General features: G+C 37.8%; 2 protein-coding genes across 2 annotated transcripts; one reads left to right on the forward strand and one right to left on the reverse strand.

Moving 5' to 3' along the window:
• Positions 1 to 1,340: 1,340 nt before the first annotated feature.
• RB195_007359 (uncharacterized protein) lies at positions 1,341 to 4,917 on the reverse strand (the record flags this gene model as incomplete). Its single annotated transcript, XM_013439980.2, has 5 exons — positions 1,341 to 1,459; positions 3,414 to 3,628; positions 3,694 to 3,786; positions 4,757 to 4,818; positions 4,873 to 4,917. The coding sequence occupies 5 exons, from the start codon at positions 4,915 to 4,917 to the stop codon at positions 1,341 to 1,343; spliced, it is 534 nt and encodes a 177-aa protein (XP_013295434.2).
• A 15,181-nt stretch (positions 4,918 to 20,098) lies between these two features.
• RB195_007360 (uncharacterized protein) lies at positions 20,099 to 22,916 on the forward strand (the record flags this gene model as incomplete). Its single annotated transcript, XM_064180941.1, has 2 exons — positions 20,099 to 20,203; positions 22,758 to 22,916. The coding sequence occupies 2 exons, from the start codon at positions 20,099 to 20,101 to the stop codon at positions 22,914 to 22,916; spliced, it is 264 nt and encodes an 87-aa protein (XP_064037772.1).
• Between the last annotated feature and the right edge of the window lie 340 nt (positions 22,917 to 23,256).

Consider the following 23,256-nt stretch of genomic DNA (forward strand, 5'->3'; position numbering starts at 1 on the left):
AATACAATTAGTTGTTTTGAATAGGATCAGTGGATTATATCGATTCGTTGAATTGTGTTAAACATGACACGCACCCCATGTGTCTTCTACGGTAGTTCTGACAAGTAACATTTTGTACTGCTAGAAATGTTTTTAGTAGATCAGATGCTGTTATATCCTAGGAACTGCATCCTGATTGATCGATCAGTACACCGCGAGTTCAAATGGTGCGCTGAGGCCTTCAGATGTAGCTCATCATGCCTTTTCCGGAGAATCCCACCCGTGACAAAGCGTTCCTAACAATATTTCAAGAAAATTGAAAAAATTTGAAAATTTGAAAATTTCAAGTGTGGCATATCTTGTGATGACTAGAATGTTTACTACTCAATGCATTTAACCCTTTTCAAGCGATCAGAACAAATCTTCATGTACGACTGCACGGCGGAGCTGCGGTTTATTGGTAAACATAGTGTATTCCTACTTCTTTAAAATACTAATCCTTCATTTCCAGGATGTTTCAGCAATTTTTATGCAACTGATGAGGTGCAATTAAATGGAACTATAGTCAGGTCAGAACGACATTAATCACGTACGCAATTGCGTACGCGGCCTCTCTCAATGCGGTGCGGTGGAGCGTAGCGGTTAGGAGCGTATTGGACGCAAATGCACCGCAACTACACTCGCGACGTTTCGGCCCGACTATACTTCATTATGAGTAAAATACATTCTTACCTCATCATTCACTGATCTTTGCCCCGATTAACCAACTGGCGATTGAAGCTGCAAATCTATCGTGTGCGTTTTTTTTTGCTCATATTCAAAAAGTACACCGTTTTCAATTACAACTGTTCAACAAATTATTAAAAATTATGAGAAATTTACATCAGTGTAGAAAAATCAGTGACAACCTTCTTTCAACTACAAACAAGACCTAAACGTTTTTTTTATGACTAAAAGCAAAACAACAATAAAGCTTCATTCGCACACAGGAATCTATATAAAAAAGGAGCAGTGACAAGACAAACAGCTCGAAGCGAAACCACACTTTTTGGCTAAACCACTGTTTCTGTTAATTCGCGATAAATGATAGACGTTCAGCAATTAAGTAGCCGAAATTAGAGAGTTGAAGAGATCAAGAATTACAATCGATGTTATCAATCGATGATGAAATATAATGAGATGACATTATTATGACAAATTGAGATCATTTAGCGAATCAAAGATACTTGAAATTAGTCGTGAGATCCACACCTATAGCTCCTGTTGTGAAGAGTTCTAATGAGAATTAACAGCTGAAAAGCTGAATCAGAAAGAAAGTAGATAATTTGCGTGCAGAAGCAGTAGTGCTTCTCTCACGACACTTATCTATTCGATTCTCGTTCTTCAGTCGGTACAGGAAACACTACCAGCTTCGGTCCATGCAGTGCACTGTCTTCGTGTAGCGACACGATGGAATCAGCAAGGTCGTTGATGAGCTCTTCTGGAAAATTCCAATACATATCTGCTTAGGAAAAATAAAAGGATACTGGACGAGGTGCATGACGTTAATCAATCCGCTCGGGATCAGCCATCACGCTCACTTCAGAATCTTTTTAGGTTTTTGAACGTGAAACTGGACCATACAATGACTTCCGGTAGCTAGCCGATGTGTCAAGTCAGGGCTTCTATCCTCCCAGACAAGTCTGCTACCAATTTGTTGACCCCGGAGGGGATGAAAGGCTTGGTTTGCACTAAGGCGGAATCGACAGTATACATATACAGTATAGAGTAACTTGCAAGGCTACCAGATGTACGAAATCAGTATAATCGCAAGGAGGAATGCCTCTCCATTACGCGGGAACTCGCGCCTCATTTAAGGCTGATATTTGATTGCGCTAGTCACCTCACAACAGGTATCTAGCAGTGGCAGGACAGTCAGCTGATCCTAAGGTACGACGTTATCTTCTACTATTAGCTATGAGGCCCAACGGTTAACGTAAGACTTTCTTTGTTGGGCGAATAAGGCGTTTATCGGATTAACCCCTTTCAGGCTCTGAAGAAGGCGATATTGCCGAAACGTTAGCCACGAATAAAAGATTATAATAACCTCGTGTCCGACTCTATTAAAGAAAACAATTATTGAAATCAGTATATTTATCCTCTTATGTAAGCCTGATACCAAAACCTGACCCTGAAAACCTGACTCCGAAATCCATGAAAGCACGAAAGAATCTCAGAATATGTTTGTTGTTAAGAAATATACGGTCCAGATACTTGCTAAATCCAGTATTTAAATTCTTATTGAAATCTTGGAGGGTCTATACTCTCTCGTTTGTATTATGATTAAGTTGTTGATTTGTTTAATTATAGTTATTGTTAGTGAGGAGATTATTGTTCAACTTCCTCCCTCAATAAAATATCTGAGATATCGTGGTAAAAAATGCAGATATCAGTACATTGTCACTGTATGTATGGGGTGAAAACTTAGTTATGTGTAGAGTTTTTTTTGCGAAAAACGAATCTTATCAAATTTGCGTATTACCCTGTTACTCTCTATATAAGTTCTTCGGCTTTTCATTCACAGCTGCATTTCTTGTACCTACATTAGGATAAAGGATAAAGTCACTGGCGTATCAATCCACTCGGGATGCGCCAACGCGTTTTACTGGAATTCGTAATCAGTGAGGTTTTGGAACGCGTGTTGGCCTTTACAATGACTTGCGGGGGCCAGCCGACGATCAAGTCAGTGTTTTTATCCTCCCAGACAAGTCTGGTACCAATTTATCGACCCCGGAGGGATGAAAGGCTTGGTTTGCGCTAGGGCGGTTTCGAACCCTCGACCGTGTGGCTACAACGGACCTCTAATCGACTGCGCCACACCCGCCCCCGTACCTACATTATGAATCAAAAATTTGATAAACAGTCAAGAAAAAAAAAAGAAAAAATTTTTCTCAAGTATTAATGTACTGAGTTTGATGTGGCCCAATCGGTTTGAGGTCCGTTGTAGCCACACGACCAATGGTTCCGAACCGCTCTTGCCAATTGAGCCTTTCATCCCTCCGGGATCGATAAATTGGTACCAGACTTGTCCCGGCGGATAAAAACAATGGCTTGATCAGTGGCAAGAAACTGCATCTGCCAAGGCGCTTTCCAAAAAACTCTCAACGTTTACGAATTGCAGTAAAACGCGTTCCGTTGGATCCATCCCAGGTGGATTGATACACAAGTGTATTTTTCTTGACTTTTTACGGGATAAAGACTGAGTAATAGTCCATGGAGTACTGTATACGGTCGAGTACACAGAGGCTACGAGAGTGTGGCGAGATAATCCATATCTATGGAAGTCGTGCCTTATGAAAACTTGATTTCTAGTCTGGAAAACTCCAGGATCTCAAGAATTGTCTTTTTTTTCTGGAAACCTTGTGTTAATTTAGTTGAAATGAACAGAAACGAACCACGGCTAAGATGTGGATCGACTGATCGCTTGATCAATCCAAATTCCGATCCACCAATACGATCAAGTGCACGTCTTCTTCTCAGTCCAAATTCTTCATTTGATGTTGACAGATCGGATGATCGCTTTCTGCGGAGACCAGTGAGTCCAAATTCAGCACGTGCTATTCTATCGAATGCACGCTTTCTTCGTAATCCGAAATCGGCCATATCTAGCCTGAAGGGTTGCTGGTTTGAGTAGGTCATATATGTAGTTTATAACAATAAATAGTAGCAACTAACCTGTCGAAAGCACGCTTGTTAAGGGCTCTCTTAAGAAGACCGAATTCGTTCCCTTCTAGGCGATCAAACGCTCGCTTACTGACTATAACATCACTGAAAATATTTTTCTACAATTAATTTTTGTTCAAAATCAAGTTTTTGACTGCAGAGATGTCCATTTTCTCTTTTTGCATGAACTCGTAACTATACCTGTCCTGTATTCTAGTTCTTTATTTCTGCCATCGATGAAGTGTAAACATAAAAAAGAGGATCTTTTGATTTCCCCTAATTTTTAACCGAAATCCAGCTCCGGCTAAAATACAGTAGGAAACCAGTTCGATTCTGTCGCGTCAGAATGCCTCTCTCCCCGCCCAACTATATTTTACCCCCGGCACACCAATCCGACGTAAAATGTCATTTGTCTTCGAAGTAGTCATGTCACGGTTTACTTCTGTGCCCGTAATTATAGTTGGGTCAAAACGACATGAAGAACGGACAGTTGCGTAATCGGTTGTGCTCGAAGCGGCGCCCTGGAGCGTAGCGGTTGGGATCGTGTAAGGATCCATCGCTATCGCCACTCATCTCCGCAGTTCGCCACCGTCCCACCTCGATTCCAACCGTTGTCTCCGCCGCACCGCTTCGAGCGCAGACGCTTACTTAAAGGCATCACCCCACGAATCTGAGGTGGTACGGATTTCAGGTGGAGTACTCGTATACGGCATAGTAGGTTATGGAGAAGGGGGTGATTCCGTCCATTTCTTCCTGATTGCCGTAAAAAACGGTCCGGAAGATACAGCGCGTGCACAAGGCTGATGCGCTCCAATCGTACTCGTTGTAGAAAATATCGCACCGGAACGCTCGAATCCGTATCTTCCGGGCCGTTTTTTGCGGCGTTTAGGAATAAATGGACAGAATCAATCTTCTCTCCATAATCTACGATGCCGTATACGAATACTCCACCTGAAATTCGTACCACCTCAGATTTGAGGGATGTTGCCTTTAACTGCCGGTGCTTCATGTCGTTTTGAACCGACTGTATGTAGTAACGAAGTCCATTGCATTTGTTCATACACTTTAAACTCACGATAGTTCGTAATCAGGATCGAGAAGGTATGGGTACGCGGAGCATACAGCTAAGACAGCAAACTAAACATGAAACTAGTTAGATTAGTAAAGAAAAGGCTGAATTTCTTCTCCAACCTTTACAAGTAGGCATCTCATAAAAGTGGAAGTGTGCCCGGCCATTGTTGTCGCTTATTACCTGCAACTATTGGTTATTCTGAAAAATTACGGTGAAACTTGCTTGTTATAGTAAATACGTCAACAAGGAACAAATCTTAAGATAGAGGAGATCAGAGATTTTATGCTAGAGGAGATACTCGGTAACTTACACGAACAGTATCGAAGAGTAAAAAATAAATCAGGGAGTAGAACGAATTCAAAAAAAAAATATATGTATTTCAGAAGAGAAGACTCCATCTACTAACGAAAACTAACGAAGGGTAAAAAAATGAGCAGCATGCCAGCTAATCTACGTTTTATCCCGTATGAGAAAAAAATAAGAGAGTGAGAAAAGTGTTTCATGGTTCCAAACTTTTTAGGAGGTTTCTCGAATGAATGCTGGATGAAAAGAGAGAGGAATAAATAGTAAGCAGCTGAACATAGTCCTGAATCAATTATTTAATTTGTGCTGCCGTTGATCTTCGAATTGCTCGACTGAATGCTATTAGTATCATGTTCTTCTCGATCACGTCCGAGAGTTTGTCCGGCTTCTTCTTTTTTTTTTGCGGAAAACGCGAAAAATATCAAAATTTTCCTTTAAACGGAATCGTGAAGAAATTCGAACAACGGGGCTACCCCTACCGTGTTTTTATACTGCATGGTACCGAGTCGCTCTCACCTCTAATCCCATCAATCCGTGCCCAACGCTTTTCATTGCGGTTTCAACTGGTGGTTTATGTTCACTATTTTAATTTTAATTTGTACTCCAGCACAAAAATGCGGTATGCAAGATGTCACAACAACGAACTGAAATTGTGTTACTGGCCGCTGGAGCGGTGTAGCGCAGCCGGTTAGAGGTTCCGCTGTGACTGCACGATCGATCGGAGGTTCGAATCCGCCCTAAAGCTCACCAAACCTTTCATTCCTCCGGGTTCGATAAATTGGTAACAGAGTTGTCTGAGAGGATAAAAACACTGACTGGACCCATCGGCTAGCCCCCGTAAGTCATTCTGTAGGCCAGTTACACGTTCGTAAACCTCAAACGATTCTGAATTGAAGTGAACGTGGGGCGCATCCCAAGCGGATTGATTACGCCAGACACTTTATCCGTTATCCTTTAGTGCACACTTAAGAGGTACAAGTTTGTCCGGTTGAAGTAGTCGTGGACATTTTTGACCCCGAACCATTACTATTGCGGCTCAAGAACATCACAGAGCTTTCTCAAAAACATTGGAAAACCTAAAAATTTCATGTAGGCTTCCAGAGGTAGTCTAACCATACTTCAATACATTTGGAAGAGAGAGAAAAATGTGCTTTAAACAGTTCTTTTGGGCAAAAAAAAATTCTATAAAAAAGAGCAAAATTTTCGAAGAGGTTTTCATTATTTACGCAGTTAAAATTTCGTAAAGCACTTGGTAGGATGATAAGAAATAGAATTTTAATTCATTAAAAAGCTACAAAAAAAAACTAAAAGAAATGCCTTATTTGGAATAAAAAACTTACAACACAAAAAAGTGCTTCATTTCGAATGCTATGTTTGTTTGCTCTAGAAGACGATGTAACTCAGAAATGTCTTTTATTAGGGACACAAGCGATGGCAATAATGAAAGCCTGGACGTTTATGTGCAACAAAAACGCGTTGTTTGAAGCAATCCTGGATATGTGGCAGTCAGACCAACTGATATTCGAATATTCAAATAACGATTCTGAGCGAATCTCTTTGGGACGCATTGGCTAAGAGAGAAATTCTTCCAAGAAGAAAAAAAACAGGATTAAAATAATTAGTAAGAATTCAGCATAAAGTCTTTAGTAAAGAGTAATGAACTTAAAGACATCACCCCACGAATCTGAGGTGGTGTGAGTTTCAGGTGGAGTATTCGTATCGTAGATTATGGAGACGGGGGTGATTCCGTCCATTTCTTCCTGATCGCCGTAAAAAACGGCCCTGGAGATACGGCTTCGAGCGTTCCGGCGCGCTATTGTCTACAACGAGTTCGATTGGAGCGCGCCAGCCGTGTGCACACACCGCATCTTCGGGACCGTTTTTTTCCGTACCACCTCAGATTCGTGGGGTGATGCCTTTAAGATGTCGTGCACCACTACTAATGTGATCGATTCGTGTATGGTTTGCCCGCAAAATATGAACTAATTCCTATTGAGTTTATTATTAAATTAGTGAATTAAAATAAATAGCAACAAATTAATTGAATTATTTTTCAAATTTTATTATCTGTCTAGACATAGAAAGTTGCCGACATTGTCATTACTCTTGTATATTTACGCCCTTCGCCTCTCCGCATTTCTGCATTTTGTTTTCTACGCATTTTTCCTGGAATTGCAGAAAAACACTTTGGTATACTGTTGGAAAAACCACAAAAACATTGGTTCTAGTAGTTTCCATTTACATATTATATTTTAAGTGCCATTGGAGTAACGGTGCTTCTCTCCAGCTGGTTCGGCCTCCTGGCGTCGAGTTCGCAGTGGCTTGACTTTTGCCTTAGGGTTATAATCCCTTACCTATCACAAAGAGCAGATAGAAGGGCGAAGTACTGCCGGTTTTCTCCAGTCGCCACGACTATGTCTAAGACTAAGCAGTCGTCTTGAAGGTTGGCTAGGCTAGGAGACAGAACAGCATTCAGGGGGCGGCTGCTTGCTGTGATTCAGGGAGAGATGAGCGGAAACACCTCGGTCTCCATAATTTACGACCCCGACTACGGATATTCCACCTGAAATCCGCACCACCCCAGATTCGTGGTGTGCTGCCTTTAAACTGCATTTTACGTTACAATTAGGATCGAGTGGGGACTTCTCGCCAGCAACATCGCATTTCGCGATGTTTCCACGTCGTCGTTCTAACCGCTACATTCACCGCGCCACTTCGTGGACAGCCTCGTACGTAATTGCACAGTGCTCGGTGTCGTTTTCACCCGATAATATTTCGCTGATCTTGTATACCCGCAACCAGTTTAGATGAAAAGCGTTTTACTGCTCTCGCTATTACAAATGAAGAAAACTAGTCCAACTTTCGAAAAAAAAATCCACAGAAGCTCGTAAATAGGTACATGTATCTGTACTAAGCGCTCGAAACTTGGGAAGTTCTCGGAGAGAAACCTGTGAGATTAAACGAATATGAAAAATGTGACAAAAACAAGAGAGTTTAATTACAATTTAATTATGACAGGAGAGTTTAATTATCTTGATAGCTTGATGAAAGTGGAAAAGAGATAGCAGGACAGTGTACCGCTGTGAAAAAAAAGAGGTAGAGCAGTAATGCAATGTACTGTAGTAAAAAAAAAGTGTCGTATTTAACTACATGATTTTGGGATATTTTAATGGACAGAAAAAGGAGAAAATGTGTACGCGTTTGTTTTGCTTTTTGTTATGGAAAATAAAGGAAAGAACGATGAAAAAGAAGGAGACAAGAAAACAGGTAGAACGGAAAAAAGTCCGCACAACAGTGGCGTAGAACTTTCACGAACAAGCAGTAGATGTGTGTAAAATCCAGAATGTGAATAATTACTGCATATTCTGGATATTTAATCAAAAGAGAATAATTTAGGTTTCACTAATTGTTCCGATTAGAGTTTTTAATCCCAAATAAAAAGAAATAATCGGATGGATAAAGGAATAGATAGGTAGAGAATAAATAAATAAATAAATAAATAAATAAATAAATAAAAATAACTGGGTCGTGTGTTGGGCTGACGTGCCAATATATTTTGATTCGGTCGTCATATTGTCGTTTTTCTGCATTTCTTCTCTCTACGTGTTTTTTTTTTTGTGTTAGGACTCAACTTCAGAACCTCAGAACGGTATACAGTACACCGTATACTGTAGATAGTGTGCAAAGTGAAAATAGTGTTAGATGATATTACAGTAATTAGTGTAATACTCGTAACTTACTACTTTTTTTTACTTATAACATGGAATTTTCTTTTGTATTTGCTCCCTCATACCATCTCCTCCTCCAGCTCTTGTTAATCCCCAATTCATGAAAGATTTATTTAGCACTAGGGTGGATTCGAACCTACGACAGTAGTGCAGACAGATGGAACCTCTTACCGACTGCGCTACACCCACCCCAACCCACATTGTTTCCATCCTCTAATCCATCCGTTGAATTAAATTTCAAAGAAAATCCGACTTTTTTTTCCAAATGGATTTTCAACTCTTTCATTTCCTTGCCTTTAAAATTCCGACGTGATTTTCTCTGTTATTTTTCTTTCTTATCTCAATGGTTTGCGAGATGGAAAGGATCTTTTTCTTAAATTCTCATGGCGTAGTCTATGAACATTGTTGATTGAACACCAACTTCCCCAAATTGTTTCTTTCCGAACACCCCACCGAGGTGTTGTATGACGTCTGTCCCCGAATTTTGGAGGTGATTACAAAAAAGCTAAAAACGATATCACGGAGGAACCAAACCAGAAAGAACCCGTACGCCTCCCGGAATATACCCGTCAGTGCTACCGTATTATCAGTGCTGTTGAATTTCTTTTTCATTCCGGTCCACCATTGATTAAGGTTTTTCGATTAGCACAACTTCTAGCCCCTTTTTATCTATTCAAACCTCATTTGGACGGCTGATTCTCTGGCTCACGTGGTCAGTGTATGCCCTAGACATAAAGATTGATATGGTTATTTTCTCATGTCTAGATCAGATACTGATCTGACAGTTTTCCCGACTAGTCATGCAAAAATTCCAAGCAACACTTTCTCAAAACTGCTATCTTCATGTTATGATATGGTATATATTTCTATGATATTATCATTGGCATGTATTTCTAATACACCTGCAACGTTCCGAAATAAACGTTCAGTAGGGCGTTCTACGGAATATTCCGCGATTCTGCAATTCTGGAAATATTTTAGGAGTGGAACCGAAGAGCTCGCAGGGAATACAAGGGACTAATCGCCTTGTTATACAATGTTAATCCCTTTATAAATACTTGTTCTTAACTAAATGGGGATTAAAATTATGTCTTTAACCATCCCATCAGCGTCCCATCATCGATATCCTACGAAAGTTTCACTGCGGAAAAACCTTTCGGCGGGGGACATGGTCCAATTCACCTATGACTATTTGTCAGCTCATCAATTACTCTGCAAAAAAAAGCGCTTGCACCTCTGTGTTCTCTATTAGTGTACCTACAAGGCTTTTATTTTATTTATTTTTTAATAAACGAACTTTTATTTGCCTAACGTTTCGTGTTTTTAGAAACTACTAGAAAACAAAGACATTATTAGAAAACATAGACAGATATATGCCGAGATTCCAAGACAAGAGAACGTTCGAATGCGTGCTCGCACCTCTGTTGAACCCAAAGGATATCAAAGGATACCAAACACTTCCCGACGGTTCGAAAATTAAGAAAATTCATCAAATTAAGAATAAGATCAGATCAGAATCAGAATCCTGAGAAGAGAAATCTTCGATGTTACAATAGAGAGAACATAGGAGAGATTTACTGGATAAGCCATGGATATTTTAAGATTCTAACAAAATGTTCGTGTTTTATACGTTCCAGAAGAAATCAGTGATCTGTGCTCGAAAATTCCCAAAGATTAATAGCAGCTTTAAGGCATGAAGATGTAGTCCACAATATATAAATTATATAATATCTATAATAATATAATATTTAATGTAATAACATAAAATAATAATAATAATATGTAATACATGTAATATACAATAGGTATTAATAAATAAATGACTTTTAGGACATGGAGATGTAGTCCACACAAAAAAAATAACATAATATCTATAATAATATAATATGTAATATAATAATATAAAATAATAATAATATATAATATATAAAACACACAACAAATGCTGATAAATAAATTAATAGTAAATTAAAAAATAAGTAGTAAATATTAATGAACAAATAAATATTAAATATCCGAATATTGGAATATACGAATGACAAGTAAAACGCTCGTATTTCTCTATTAGGTATCACTACGATACGATTTTAGTAGAATGAAAGATGGTATCATCATTTGAAATATTTAAATTATGTACAACTGTCCCTACGGTATTCTCTAATGAAAATAACACCATTGTTTATGGAAATTCTCAAATTATCAAAACATCATTAAGCTTAGATTTTTCATTTTGGCCGGCGACGCTTAGAAATGATTTCGATTTTGACGTACCGTTCAAATTATTGAAATTATTTCAACAAATATTGCTATTTTTGAGTAGGAAGTAGCTTTTCAAGGGGAAAAAAAAACTAATTTAATCAACTAATGCTCACAACATGCGTGACGCATAAACGGCGTAGAATAATTTATAATTCTAAGCTTTTGAAGTGATGATAGAGCGTACTGGTTCCACCACTCTGTTACTGGGTAATCCTTCAGTAATTGTATTTTAATGAGTTTTGCCTTCTGTTCTCTAAATGACGAATTCACAGTGCGGAAATGAATGCCCTTTTCAGTGTCCTCGTTGAAAAATTCCCTCTCAAAAATAAAAATTCTCTCTCAAAAAATAAAATTCCCTCTCAAAAATAAAAACCTCCTCTCAAAAATCTATCCGTAGTTTTTTTTCTCTGAGAGAACAAGCTTTTTGTGCACCTAAAAATTATATTCATAATATTCAATCCAAGAATATGTCGTAGTTGTAAAGAAAAATTTGAAAAATCAAAAAATAATAGAAAAATGATGATAAGGAAATAAAAAAATGAATAAAAAATAAAACATCCCTAACAACACTGGTTCCACTAAATTCCTTGACAAAATATGTAATTTATTCTATTTAGTCTATTTTGTAATCGTGATATTTGTAATCTATTCTATTTAGTCTATTTAAAAAAAAACCAAAAATATGCCTATTAGCATTGGTATTAGATTCTTTCACCCTGTTATTTTGCGAATAGATATCAATAAGTCTGTACTATATATAAATGCAAGAAAAATAACACATAATTAGCATAGAAAATTGATGTCCACTTTTTAATTGTTTGTCTTCGACTGACGTTTTAGACTACTCATTTATTAACATTTGTCGATATAAAATTTGCTGACAATGTGACATGCATCGTTTGGTCACGCCTAAATATGTGATTTTTTTTGCAAAATATCAAATACATCAAAAAATGAGATAATAAAATAATAATAATAATAAAATAGTAAAATATCGATATATATAATATCAAAAAAACTATTGTGGCAAAATATCTTCCAGCACTCAATTGTATATGTATAATAAAAATGTTATTATATGTTTGTTATATATAATCAAAGTGTTATTTAGTGGTTTCATTAATTTCCTTAATTTGTAAGTTGAAGTTAGGGTGTGGCGCATGTGGTTAAAGTTCCGCTGCAGCCACACGGCCGATGGTTCGAAACTGCTCTAAAACAAACCAAGCGTTTCACCCTTCACCCTGGGTCGATAAATTGGTGTTAGACTTGTCTGGAAGGATAAAAACACTGACTTGGCACATCGGCTAGCTTCCGGAAGTCATTGTATAGGCCAACACGATTTCCGAAAAAAAAACCTCAACGATTACGAATACGAACCTCAACGATCAACTCGTACGACCCCTTAGAACCATCTATGCCCCTCCCCTCCGCAAGGCAGCTTACGCCGCGCGCAACGTTCGCGTGCGCGGTCGCCAAAAACCCAACAAAAATGTTAACGTAGTGAACATACCGCGCTATTCATTCGGGAAGGTTCATTTTTTTTTTTTGGGGAAATCTAGGGGTAAAAAAAAAAAAAAAAAAAAAAACAAAAAAAAAAACCCCCCCCCCCCCCCCCCCCCCCCCCCCCCCCAAACAAAAAAAAAAAAAAAAAAAAAAAAAAAAAAAAAAAAAAAAAAAAAAAAAAAAAAAAAAAAAAAAGGGAATAAAAAGAAAGGAGTTAAGAGCGAATTGCAGCAAGTTGCTATAGAAATATAGAGAATATTACAAATTGAGCGCATATTATCGGTTAAAAGCAAATAAAGAGAAAAAACTACCATACAACTCATGTATGGCATATAAAAGAGTGATATGTTGTAATCATTACTGACATTGACTTCATCTCAGGACCTCCACACCTATTGTTTTATTCAAAAATTCTTGAAATATAAAGACCGGAACAGGAAAAAAAACCTCGCAGGGCAAACACTAATATCCGGAAATGTTCACACAAACTCCTTTATAATCAAGTTAGGTCCTTGAGCCGCATCCAGCTGAGCTCTCAGCTGGCCCGCGCTTGCAGGGAAAACGTCGGCGTATCTCGTTAGTGGTCTCCCTTGAGGGCGTCCAGCATCTCTTTTGATCCACTCTAACGTTCTTTTAGTCCAATTACTGTCGACTCTCCCCACAATGTGACCTTAGAATTTGAGATAGGTATTTCCCTGGGTCTCGCAGAAAGAGAACATTTCTCTTAAGTCGGAGCTGTGAAGACCGGCTAGGTGTTGTGTGCGTCGCTTGGACTTTAGAAAGAATTTCTCAAGGGCTCTGTTGGTAGTAAACAGCTTTCTGGATTCGAGAGCGTTGCGTGTCCACGTCTTCGCTGCATAGAAGAGCACTGGAAGAAATATTGGGGTCAGAAAACAGGCAGGTACCGGGTTTTGTGGCTCTCCACTTGGTCCATAGCTTCCGTAACGGACTTGTGAATTCTGCCCACGCCATTCCTACCACACTTATTCTTTCATTCTGTTCTTTCTTCACATTGAAAAAGAAATTTCTCTTGCTTGTCATTGACAGAAATTTTAACATCCTGTAGCTTGCACTCACTACGTTACGCGTATTAGGTTTCAAAAAAGACATGTTTGTAAAAGTATCGAGGGGAATAAGCTTAGCCTAGTATCTACCGCCGACTTTAATTTGTGGTTTGTAAAGTAATTAAAGGAATCGAAGTGAAAAAAAAGTTGAAGTGTTTTCTTTGTTTCTCTCATATTATTCTTCTCTTCCTCTCATTCCCACGTGCTCACAAACCAACTGTAAGGTTGTGTACGATCTTGCGCGATACCAAATAACGTACTTATAATGTAGCGTAATTAATATAAAATTTATTTCAATATAGCGAAGTTGAGCCCTATCCATAAGTACAAAACTGAGAGCGCGTTGTTAGACGAAAATACGCCACGAGGCATCACCATCAAGGCGAGTATAGCGCAGTCGGTTAGAGGTCCGTTGCAGTCACACTGTCGATAGTTCGAAACCGCCCTAGTGCAAACCAAGTCTTTCATCCCTCCAGGGTACCGATAAATTGGTACCAGACTTGTCTGGGAGGATAAAAACACTGACTTGATCATTAGCTGACCCCGCAAGTCATTCTATAGGGCAACACGCGTTCCAAAACCTCAACGATTACGAATTCCAGTAAAACGCGTGGGCGTATCCGAAGCGGATTGATACGCCAGAGACTAATACATCACCTATAAGTAACGTGAGGATTGGAGAGTTAGTGAAACAGCTTTTAAGAGGTGATAGTATCGACTAGAATGATTGCCAGTAACTGCGATCTCTGACCTCAGCTTATCAATAATATGCCAATACCAGTCTGAATAACATAAGTTTAGATGGTAAAATTCACAACGTTGGGAAATCCCTTTGGGAGCATCGCCCCACGAATCTGAGGTGGCATGGATTACAGGTGGAGTATTCGTATACGGGATCGTAGAACATGGAGAGGTGGGCTTTCTGCTTTAAATCTTTACTTTTGATTTCATTTCAATAATTTCCTCTAAAATTATTAATTTGAATTGTTTTTTTTTAATTAATTGGTTTCAATTAACAATTTATTTTATTAAAATTTAAAAATTTAAGTTAATCTTAAAAAAAGAATGTACCACTGTGAGCAACGATTTTAGTAACTGTATAGCTAAAATCTTATAAATGACGAGGTGTTTGAGGGTGTGGACTACACACCTCTTTAATCTTTCAGGCTGTGAAGGATTAGTCAATCCATCGGATTAGCGATCTCTCAATTTCTTTATAACGCATAGAAATGATCTTTCGACATTTTGCGGCACCGATTATGTGGATACATTTAAAAACAGGTGAATAAATTGCATTAAATTAAAATAAATAAATAAAGAGGCGGGTGTAGTGTAGCGGTTAGAGGTTCCGCTTCCTGCACGATCGATCCGAGGTTCGAATCCGCCCTAGTGCTCACCAAGCCTTTCATCCCTCCGGGGCCGATAAATTGGTACCAGACTTGTCTGGGAGGATAAAAACACTGACTTGACCCATCGGCTAGCCCCCGCAAGTCATTGTATAGGCCAGTTACACGTTCGTAAACCTCAAAGGATTCTGAATTGAAGTAAACGTGGGGGAGCACCCCAAGCGCATTGATTAACGCCAAAAACTTTATCCTTTAACTTTAAAAAAATAAAATTAAATGAAATTAACAAGAGCGATCACAATAGTTGTAATGAGAAGTAAATTATGAGTAAAAATTTAATTGTGTGAAAAAAAAAACTGGCCTTTAGCTTATCCTAGAACCTAGACGTCGTAGAATTTATGGAAGGATAGTGCTTCAATAATAATGAAAATGAATCGAGGATGCATCGTAATGTTATTGCATTTGTTTGTAATTATGTATGTGTGAGTTAAAAACATAATAACAATAAGACCTGTTGTGTGAAATTGAGGAAATTAACTCACATTTGTCCCGGCAAATACATAGCTCTCTCAGAGGTTTCATTTAAGGTTACAGTCCTACTATTAGTTAGGATCGTATGTACAATCACAATTTCCCATCAAAAAAAAGAATGAGAATAATATATAATAATAGTAGTAGTAATAATAAATATATAATAATAGTAGGAAATAAGAATAATATATAATAATACTAGTAATAATAACTATATAATAAGAATAAAATAAACAAATATATAATAAGAATGATATATAATAATAATAGTAATAATCTGAAAATGAATAGTAAGAATAAAAAGAAATAAAATAGAAAAAAGAAAAGTAAGAAAAGGGAAATAGAAAAGAGATGACCACAAGTTAAAACCATCACTCAACATACATATTTGATGATGAGAACTTCTAAATTCAAAAGATAATCGAGCCACTATGAAGGCTTTTGGAACGCTCTTTTAAGGCCTATAAATCAATAAGAATTCCGGAGACAAATAAATAAAAACAGGTAATAGTAAATAAATAAGTTTTTATAGACAACTAAAACTAGAAAAATCAAGTCTAGATATATAAATTTATTAATAATATGTATCCAATATATTAAGGTGATACAATAAAGCTATTGGGGAATAATGCAATCTATAATTTCACCTGATTCAAAGTTATACGACTCTTTGCTATAATAAATCGCTAAAAACAAAAATTATTATAAAGTGCATTATATCCGACCAGGAGTGTAATTCTGTCATGTCGTAGCCTCAAAAAGACATAAATAAAAAATAAATAAATAAAGATACGAACAAAAATAATCACGGAAATATGCGCGAAAGCGTGGATTTCGCTCAGGATACATCAACTCGGTTTCCCGAATCGTCGAGCGAGTCTCGCTAAAAATTCATCAAACAGTCAAATAAATACTAAATAAGTAATTAAATAAATTGCTACAGAAGTCGCATAGTTCAATCCAGTTCATAAAATGTTTACGATTCTGAGTTGATGTCGAAGTCAGTAAAACATTGGATCAATGCATTATGCTTTATTCCTTAAATAACAATAATATCATAGGTTCTATGCAATTGTCGCATCGATTTTTTCTATAGATTTCGCAGGCGGAAAAATCGGAAAAGTTTGGAGATCGATCGGAAAATCTGACTCTGCTTGGAACTTCATCACCTTTCTTCGTTTCGGGTTCGTCCTGCTCCAACGGCTTAAGCAACCCTTCCAATTGTCCTGGTTATAAAAGTAGATCCTTTCTCTTTCGGGAAGACACCAAATTGGATTTTCTCAAACTGGATCAGCTCTCACCATAAAGGATAAAGGATAAGTTGTCTGCCGTTAATGAATCCGTTTGAAGATCGCCTCCCCGTTTACTCAATTTCAGAATCGTTTGAGGTTATGAAGTTGTAGCCTGCCTATATAATGACTTGCGGGGCGATCTGTAGGTCCACGTATCCATAAGTCAGTGTTTTTCTCCTTCCCGAGAAGTCTGGAATCAATCTATCGACCTCTAACGATAAAAGGTTTGGTTGGCCTTCGAGCGGATTCGAACCTCCGGTCGATAATGCAGACACAGTGGAGCCTCTTACCTATGGCGCCACACCTGCCACTTGCTCTCTTCATATTGCACACTTTATCTCTCCTGGAACCTTCCCCAACTGTTTTCAACACAAAAACTCACATTTCCTTCACTTCATTTTATTTTTGTTAGTAAATTGCTGATCCCTGATCTTCAACCACTGGTAAAAAGTAGGAGTACGCCAGTTTTTTTTTTATTTCGTTCACAAAAGTGGCACTCTTCTCTCCCTCTTTTACCACTCACCACATGCCCACAACGATCCTGGCCTAGTATGGCGGAATACTACAGAAATAGCATCGTTGACATCAACAAAGAATGTTCGTAAACAATTTATAAATATTAAATTACGAGTAATAATGCAAAAGCAAGTAGAAAGCAAGTATTGACGGTGTGACAGCTGAAAATCTGTTAAAGCATCAAAAATAGGTCTGTGTAGAATCTGATGTCATTAGGATACTTTCCTTTGTGGAAAAAAAGTATCCAGAGATTAGTCTTCCAGTTTTGTTGGACGATTTCTGGAGCACAAGAAGAATTAGACCGATCATAACGATAAAAAGAGTGAAAGATAATGTGCACGGAGCTGATGAATCGGCTGATCAATCGGCCTACGCGTCCAACTTTAATTCTGAATTTATTTATTTATTTTATTTGTGAACGCGTGCGCAACCTATGCAATCACTTACGGGCGACAATGAATCAAATCAGTGTTTTTATCCACTCCAGACAAATCTGGTACCAAGATGTCTACCACAGAGGGATCATAAGTTTTGGTTGGCTCTGGAGCGGTTTCGAACAGCCAGACCGTGGACTCACAATGACCAAACCTCTTACCGGCAGCGCTACATTCCGCTATGCACGGTAAAGACGTAGAGGGTAGGTAACAGGACACACTCTCCTGATACTGTAGTAATCTCAGTAAAGTTGTCTGCGTAAGATCTAAGCATAGTCCTAAAAATATCTACTCCAAGAACTATGATATGGGAGGGTGTAGTGTAGCGGTAAGAGGTTCCGCTGTCTGAACGATCGATCGGAGGTTCGAATCCGCCCGAGTGCTCACCAAGCCTTTCATCCTTCCGGGGTCGATAAATTGGTACCAGACTTGTCTGGGAGGATAAAAGCACTGACTTGACACATCGGGTAGCCACCGCAATTCATTGTATAGGCCAGATACACGTTCGTGAACCTCAAGCGATGCCGAATTGAAGTGAACGTGGAGGCGCATCCCAAGCGGATTGATTAACGCCAAAAACTTTATCATTTATCCTCTAACATGATATTAGAAATGTAGAAATAAAATCTTTCGACATTTTCTGCAAAAAATTTCATATCCACGTCATATCTATGGATTTCTAGAAGAGTTAGATATAGGGGAAGAACAAATTGATTGGGAACAACTAATTCTTCATTTTAATAGATAATTTTGGGATTATGCGCATCGGTTCCATCTTACCCATGAAGAAGAAACACGCAAAATTGGTAACATGCTATACCTATATCAAAGGAGGTTTAGAAAACTAAAATTTTACTAACATTTTTTTGGATTCTTGTCTCAAAGTAATATACTGTACTAGTACTACTATTATGTATAGGCTAGTAATATACAGTATACTGATGCTCTCATTAATACCGAAGATGACAAGTACTAACTCCTATCATTCTGGAAAACATTTTCAACAATTTTTAATTGAATGTCTTTCCGTAGTTGAGATACTTGGAAAATGTTAAAATTCGGACTCAAGAACTGGTTACACTTAGAGATGTAACCTTGAACTTTTACTGCTCTCCTTCTTCGCCTACACAGAAATCGAAATGTTTTCTTCTATGAGGCAAATAAAAGTTAGAAGAGGAGACCTACAGCATAATTCAATTATGAGCGACCACAGCCGCCATACGAAAATTCTATTACTTCACCGGACCTGTGGTACATGTAAGCTGTCGTGTTCCAATAATAATAATAAGAAGAACAAGAACAAGAAGAAGAAAAAGAAGAAGGAGAAGAAAATTCCTTCCCAGCTTATAATTCTTATGTCTAGAACAGTAATCAAGCATATTTCTCAACTAAGAGAACATCATTAGAGAGTAAATTCTTTTTTTAAAGGAATTTTTCAGAGTTGAAATGATACCTCGCTGACAGATCTCATCTCCTCGAGTCAATTAATAACCGTGGCTAATGATAGGAGCAAAATTAATCAAGCTACCGAGAAAAAAGCAGAAAAAAAGACGAATATTCCAGAATACCGTACATATGGATTATTATGAACTGTTCTCTGAGTAATACCAAGATATCTAAGGACTGTTTTTTTTTGTTTTTTTTTATGTTCTCCTACTTCCTTATAAGGAACAACGATTGATACGCTTCTTTTAGGTTTTAGAAGATTCCCGAAACAGCTCATATAAAATGAAATATAACCTACTTACTTATTTAGAAAATGAATTATAAAGCAAAATATAACTTAATAAATTAAGATAATAAATGATCTAATGATTTAGAAATAATAATTAAATAATAATAAATAGTAAAAAAAGGAGTAATAATTTAGTGATAATAAATAATAGTAATAAAATAATTAAATAATTTTAGTATTCGTCTCATTTCGATTTTTTTGCGAAAGGTTAGAGTATGTAGTTACGTTTACGAGGTACCGGATAGATGGGTCCATAAGGTCCCATTTTTTGTTCCCTTTACAGTACAGTTTCGCCACAGTAAATCCAACGATTAACCGAAAGCATTCAGCAATAGCACAGTGATAGCGGTGAAAAGTAACACGAGAAGTTTACCTGAGATACTAGAGAGAGAGAGAGATCTTAACTTTTATTGAGTATCGGATGGATGGGTACCTAAGGTCCCATTTCTTCATTCCTTTCTTAATTGACGCTAGTTGATTTGAAGTTTTTAGTGGTAAGAGAAGTGGTCACGTTTAAAAGGAGCTTTTCACAAAAATGAGGATATTAGGATTACTCCATGAATTCTAAGGTTAGGGATGTATTGACGAGTATAAGTGTTACGCTCAACTCTTCGTGATCATCCAGAGGTACAGCATGGAAAATAGCACCAGATCCGCCTACGACGCTCCTAATGACGTGTCACCTCTACAGAAGCACCGCATACGCCGCACCAAGACTGACAGCGAGCGGACAGACAGCGTCAGTAACTCATTCAATCACTCCACTCGCTCGAAGTGCTTATGGTTGCGGTGGAGCGTAGCCGGTAAGGATCGAAAGAGGATCCTTGCTACCACCGCGCCGCTTCGAGCGCAACCGCTTACCACACCGTAACCACAACGCTCTTCATGTCGTTTTAACTCTACTCTAAATGGCTCTTATAGAGATTCGTTCATAAACCCTAATCGTATATGTATTCCTGGATAGATTCCGACATAAATACTGAGTTTCGTGGTGTACTGTCTTCAATCCTAGGTCTAGTTTTGGACTTCAGTATCACAGAACCCTATTTCCAATCTTGACATCTTCTTCTTACATCAAAAACTTCACTGTTCCATCTTATGGTATTTGTTAGCTGACAAAAAAAGTCATAAAAGCGCTAGACAAAAAATCTATAAATAAGCGCAGCGTGTGCACACGACTGGCGCGCTCCAATCGAACTCCTTGTAGAAAATAGCGCGCCGAAACGCTCGAAGCCGTATCTTTCGGGCTTTTTTTACGGAAATTAGGAAGAAATGGGCGGAATCATCCCCCTCTCTTTAATCTACGATCCCGTATACGAATACTCCACTGAAATCCGTAACACCTCAGATTCGTGGAGTGATGCCTTTAAGTAATGATAGGATAATGATAATGATGCCTTTAAGTAATGATAGTAATGATAGAATGATAGGACCTTTGCAAGGTAATGGAGGGCACAAAGGAGAAACTGAACTGAACACCTTGGCCATCCTAAGATAAGATCCTAGCCCAAAAACACTACGAATGATGGGTTTTACGGTCATAAAGTCAGGAAAATATACATAGAAGAGCAATTATTGCAGAAGAGTTCATCTAAATATTGTGTTTTCCATCCGAGCAGTTGTGTGTTTTGCCGTAGACTCATGCTCTGAATTCTTGCCTATGCCTAGCATGCTAATTTAATCTCACAGAAGTTCTCCTCAGCCCAAAAGTAATCGAAAATGAGAGGGCAAAAGTGGAATGAGTCACATTCTAAGTTCTGTGAGATGAGAACGTTGACGGAAATTGTAGCGAAAAGACAAATTTTGCAGTATTCATAGACTCCGCCCACAGGGCGTTCCTGGCCGCCCAAAGTGATTAAAGTACACTGCAATGAAGAAATGTTTGTTTACCGGTCATAGTTGTGCTGAGGAAGGTTTGAACTTTTGCGTTGTTTACTGTTTACCTTACTGAAACTTTAGACAACGATCAAATTCCAGACAGAAAGAGGCCATGGAGCTTCACAGTGCTACAGTATAGTTGTAGTGGCATATTATGTTCGCGGTAGAATAAAACAGTTTCGGATCGCTGACATACGTATGTAGGTAAAATTGAGGTGTTTCCAAACCAAATGAACCAGGATGTCAGTCTATGCAATGCTTCTGATATGGAAATCCGGTGGAACGCACCAGTTGCCCCAAGAGTGCAAGGAGGACTGATTTAACCCCTTACAATCTCCTCGCAATATCTGGAGATTGCTCTTGTCACAGGAGAGTTTTGAAAATATTGAATAATTACAATAATAGAAAAATTTTGAATAATTACATATCGTTAACAACGACAGCAAGATTTTCTAGCAACTTTGTGCTTTTTTTTCCAACAAAACATAGAAAACAAGGTTAGGTTGAAATAAATCGAAAAGAAATCTGAAATAAATCGTGGAAAGAGCAGGATGAACCTGGATGTCAGTCCAACAAAGTAATAAAGTGTCTGTCGTTAATCAATCCACTTGGGATGCACCACCACGTTCATTTTTATCTCTAAATTACCATTAAGAATCTACCTTTGCTTGGAAAAAATCTATCTTTGCTTGGAAAAAAATCTACCTTTGCTAGGAACTTCATCACCTCTCTTCGTTTCGGGTTTTTCTTGCTCCAACAGCTGAACCAACCCTTTCAATTTCTCTGATTATAAAAATTGTATCTTTTCTTTTTTGGTACGGCACCAAATTTAACAATCTCCTATAGGATAGGCTTTCTTCATAAAGGATAAAGGACAAAGTTCCTGGCGTTCAGCAATCCGCTTGGGATCCGTCCCCACGTTCACTTCAATTCAGAATCGTTTGAGGTTTACGAACGTGTAACTGGCCTCTAAAATGACTTGCGGTGGTTGTCAAGTCAGTGTTCTTATCCTCCCAGACAAGTCTGGTACCAATTTATCCGGACCCCGCAAGGATGAAGGGCTTGGTGAGCACTAGGGCGGATTCGAACCTCCTATCAATCGTGCAGGAAGCGGAATCTCTAACCGCTACACTATACCCACCCCACTCATACTAATAATAATATATAATATAAATATAATATAGTAAATAATCAAATATATTATTTATATAGTGATGAAGTCATGTGCGTGATCAGAACCAAGTGAGAATTGAAGTAATTTCAACCATTCCAATCTTTGTAGGACCCAAATAATCAAGTGAGAACGGCAATTTACCGGGAAACTCAAGAGTTCATTCGCACCCTTTATTGTCACGTCTGGAAATAGATAGAAAACAATGAATGAAGAGGACACACATCTATATAATATAATGAAGGTATTATTATTATTATTATTATTATTATTATTATTATTATTATTATTATTATTATTATTATTATTATTATTATTATTATTATTATTATTATTATTATTATTATTATTATTATTATTATTATTACTATTATTATTATTATTAGAACTCGTAAAGAAATGAGTTTAATAAGGGAAGAAGAGGAACAATTTATAAGGAGAGTAGAATAGAAGATTTATGAGAAAACATAGAGTAGAATTATAGAAGACATTACGAGAAGCGTAAAAAGTGTAGAAGTATGTAGTAAACGCCTACGCCTTTTCCTAACGTTATCATGTTTTGATGATCGGAAAACATTTATATAGCGATGAAGTCATGTGCACTGCAAACTGTCCCAAGAATGTCGAAAACACATGCTAAAACTACACAACAAACACAAAACAACATCTAAACCTGTACGGAACAAGTTTTCGATGACTTCGACGCATCTCTATTAGCAGATGTTTAACAGGAAGCATCCATA

Source organism: Necator americanus, chromosome I (genome assembly GCF_031761385.1).
Source record: "Necator americanus strain Aroian chromosome I, whole genome shotgun sequence".
In the NCBI taxonomy this organism is placed as follows: Eukaryota; Metazoa; Nematoda; class Chromadorea; order Rhabditida; family Ancylostomatidae; genus Necator; species Necator americanus.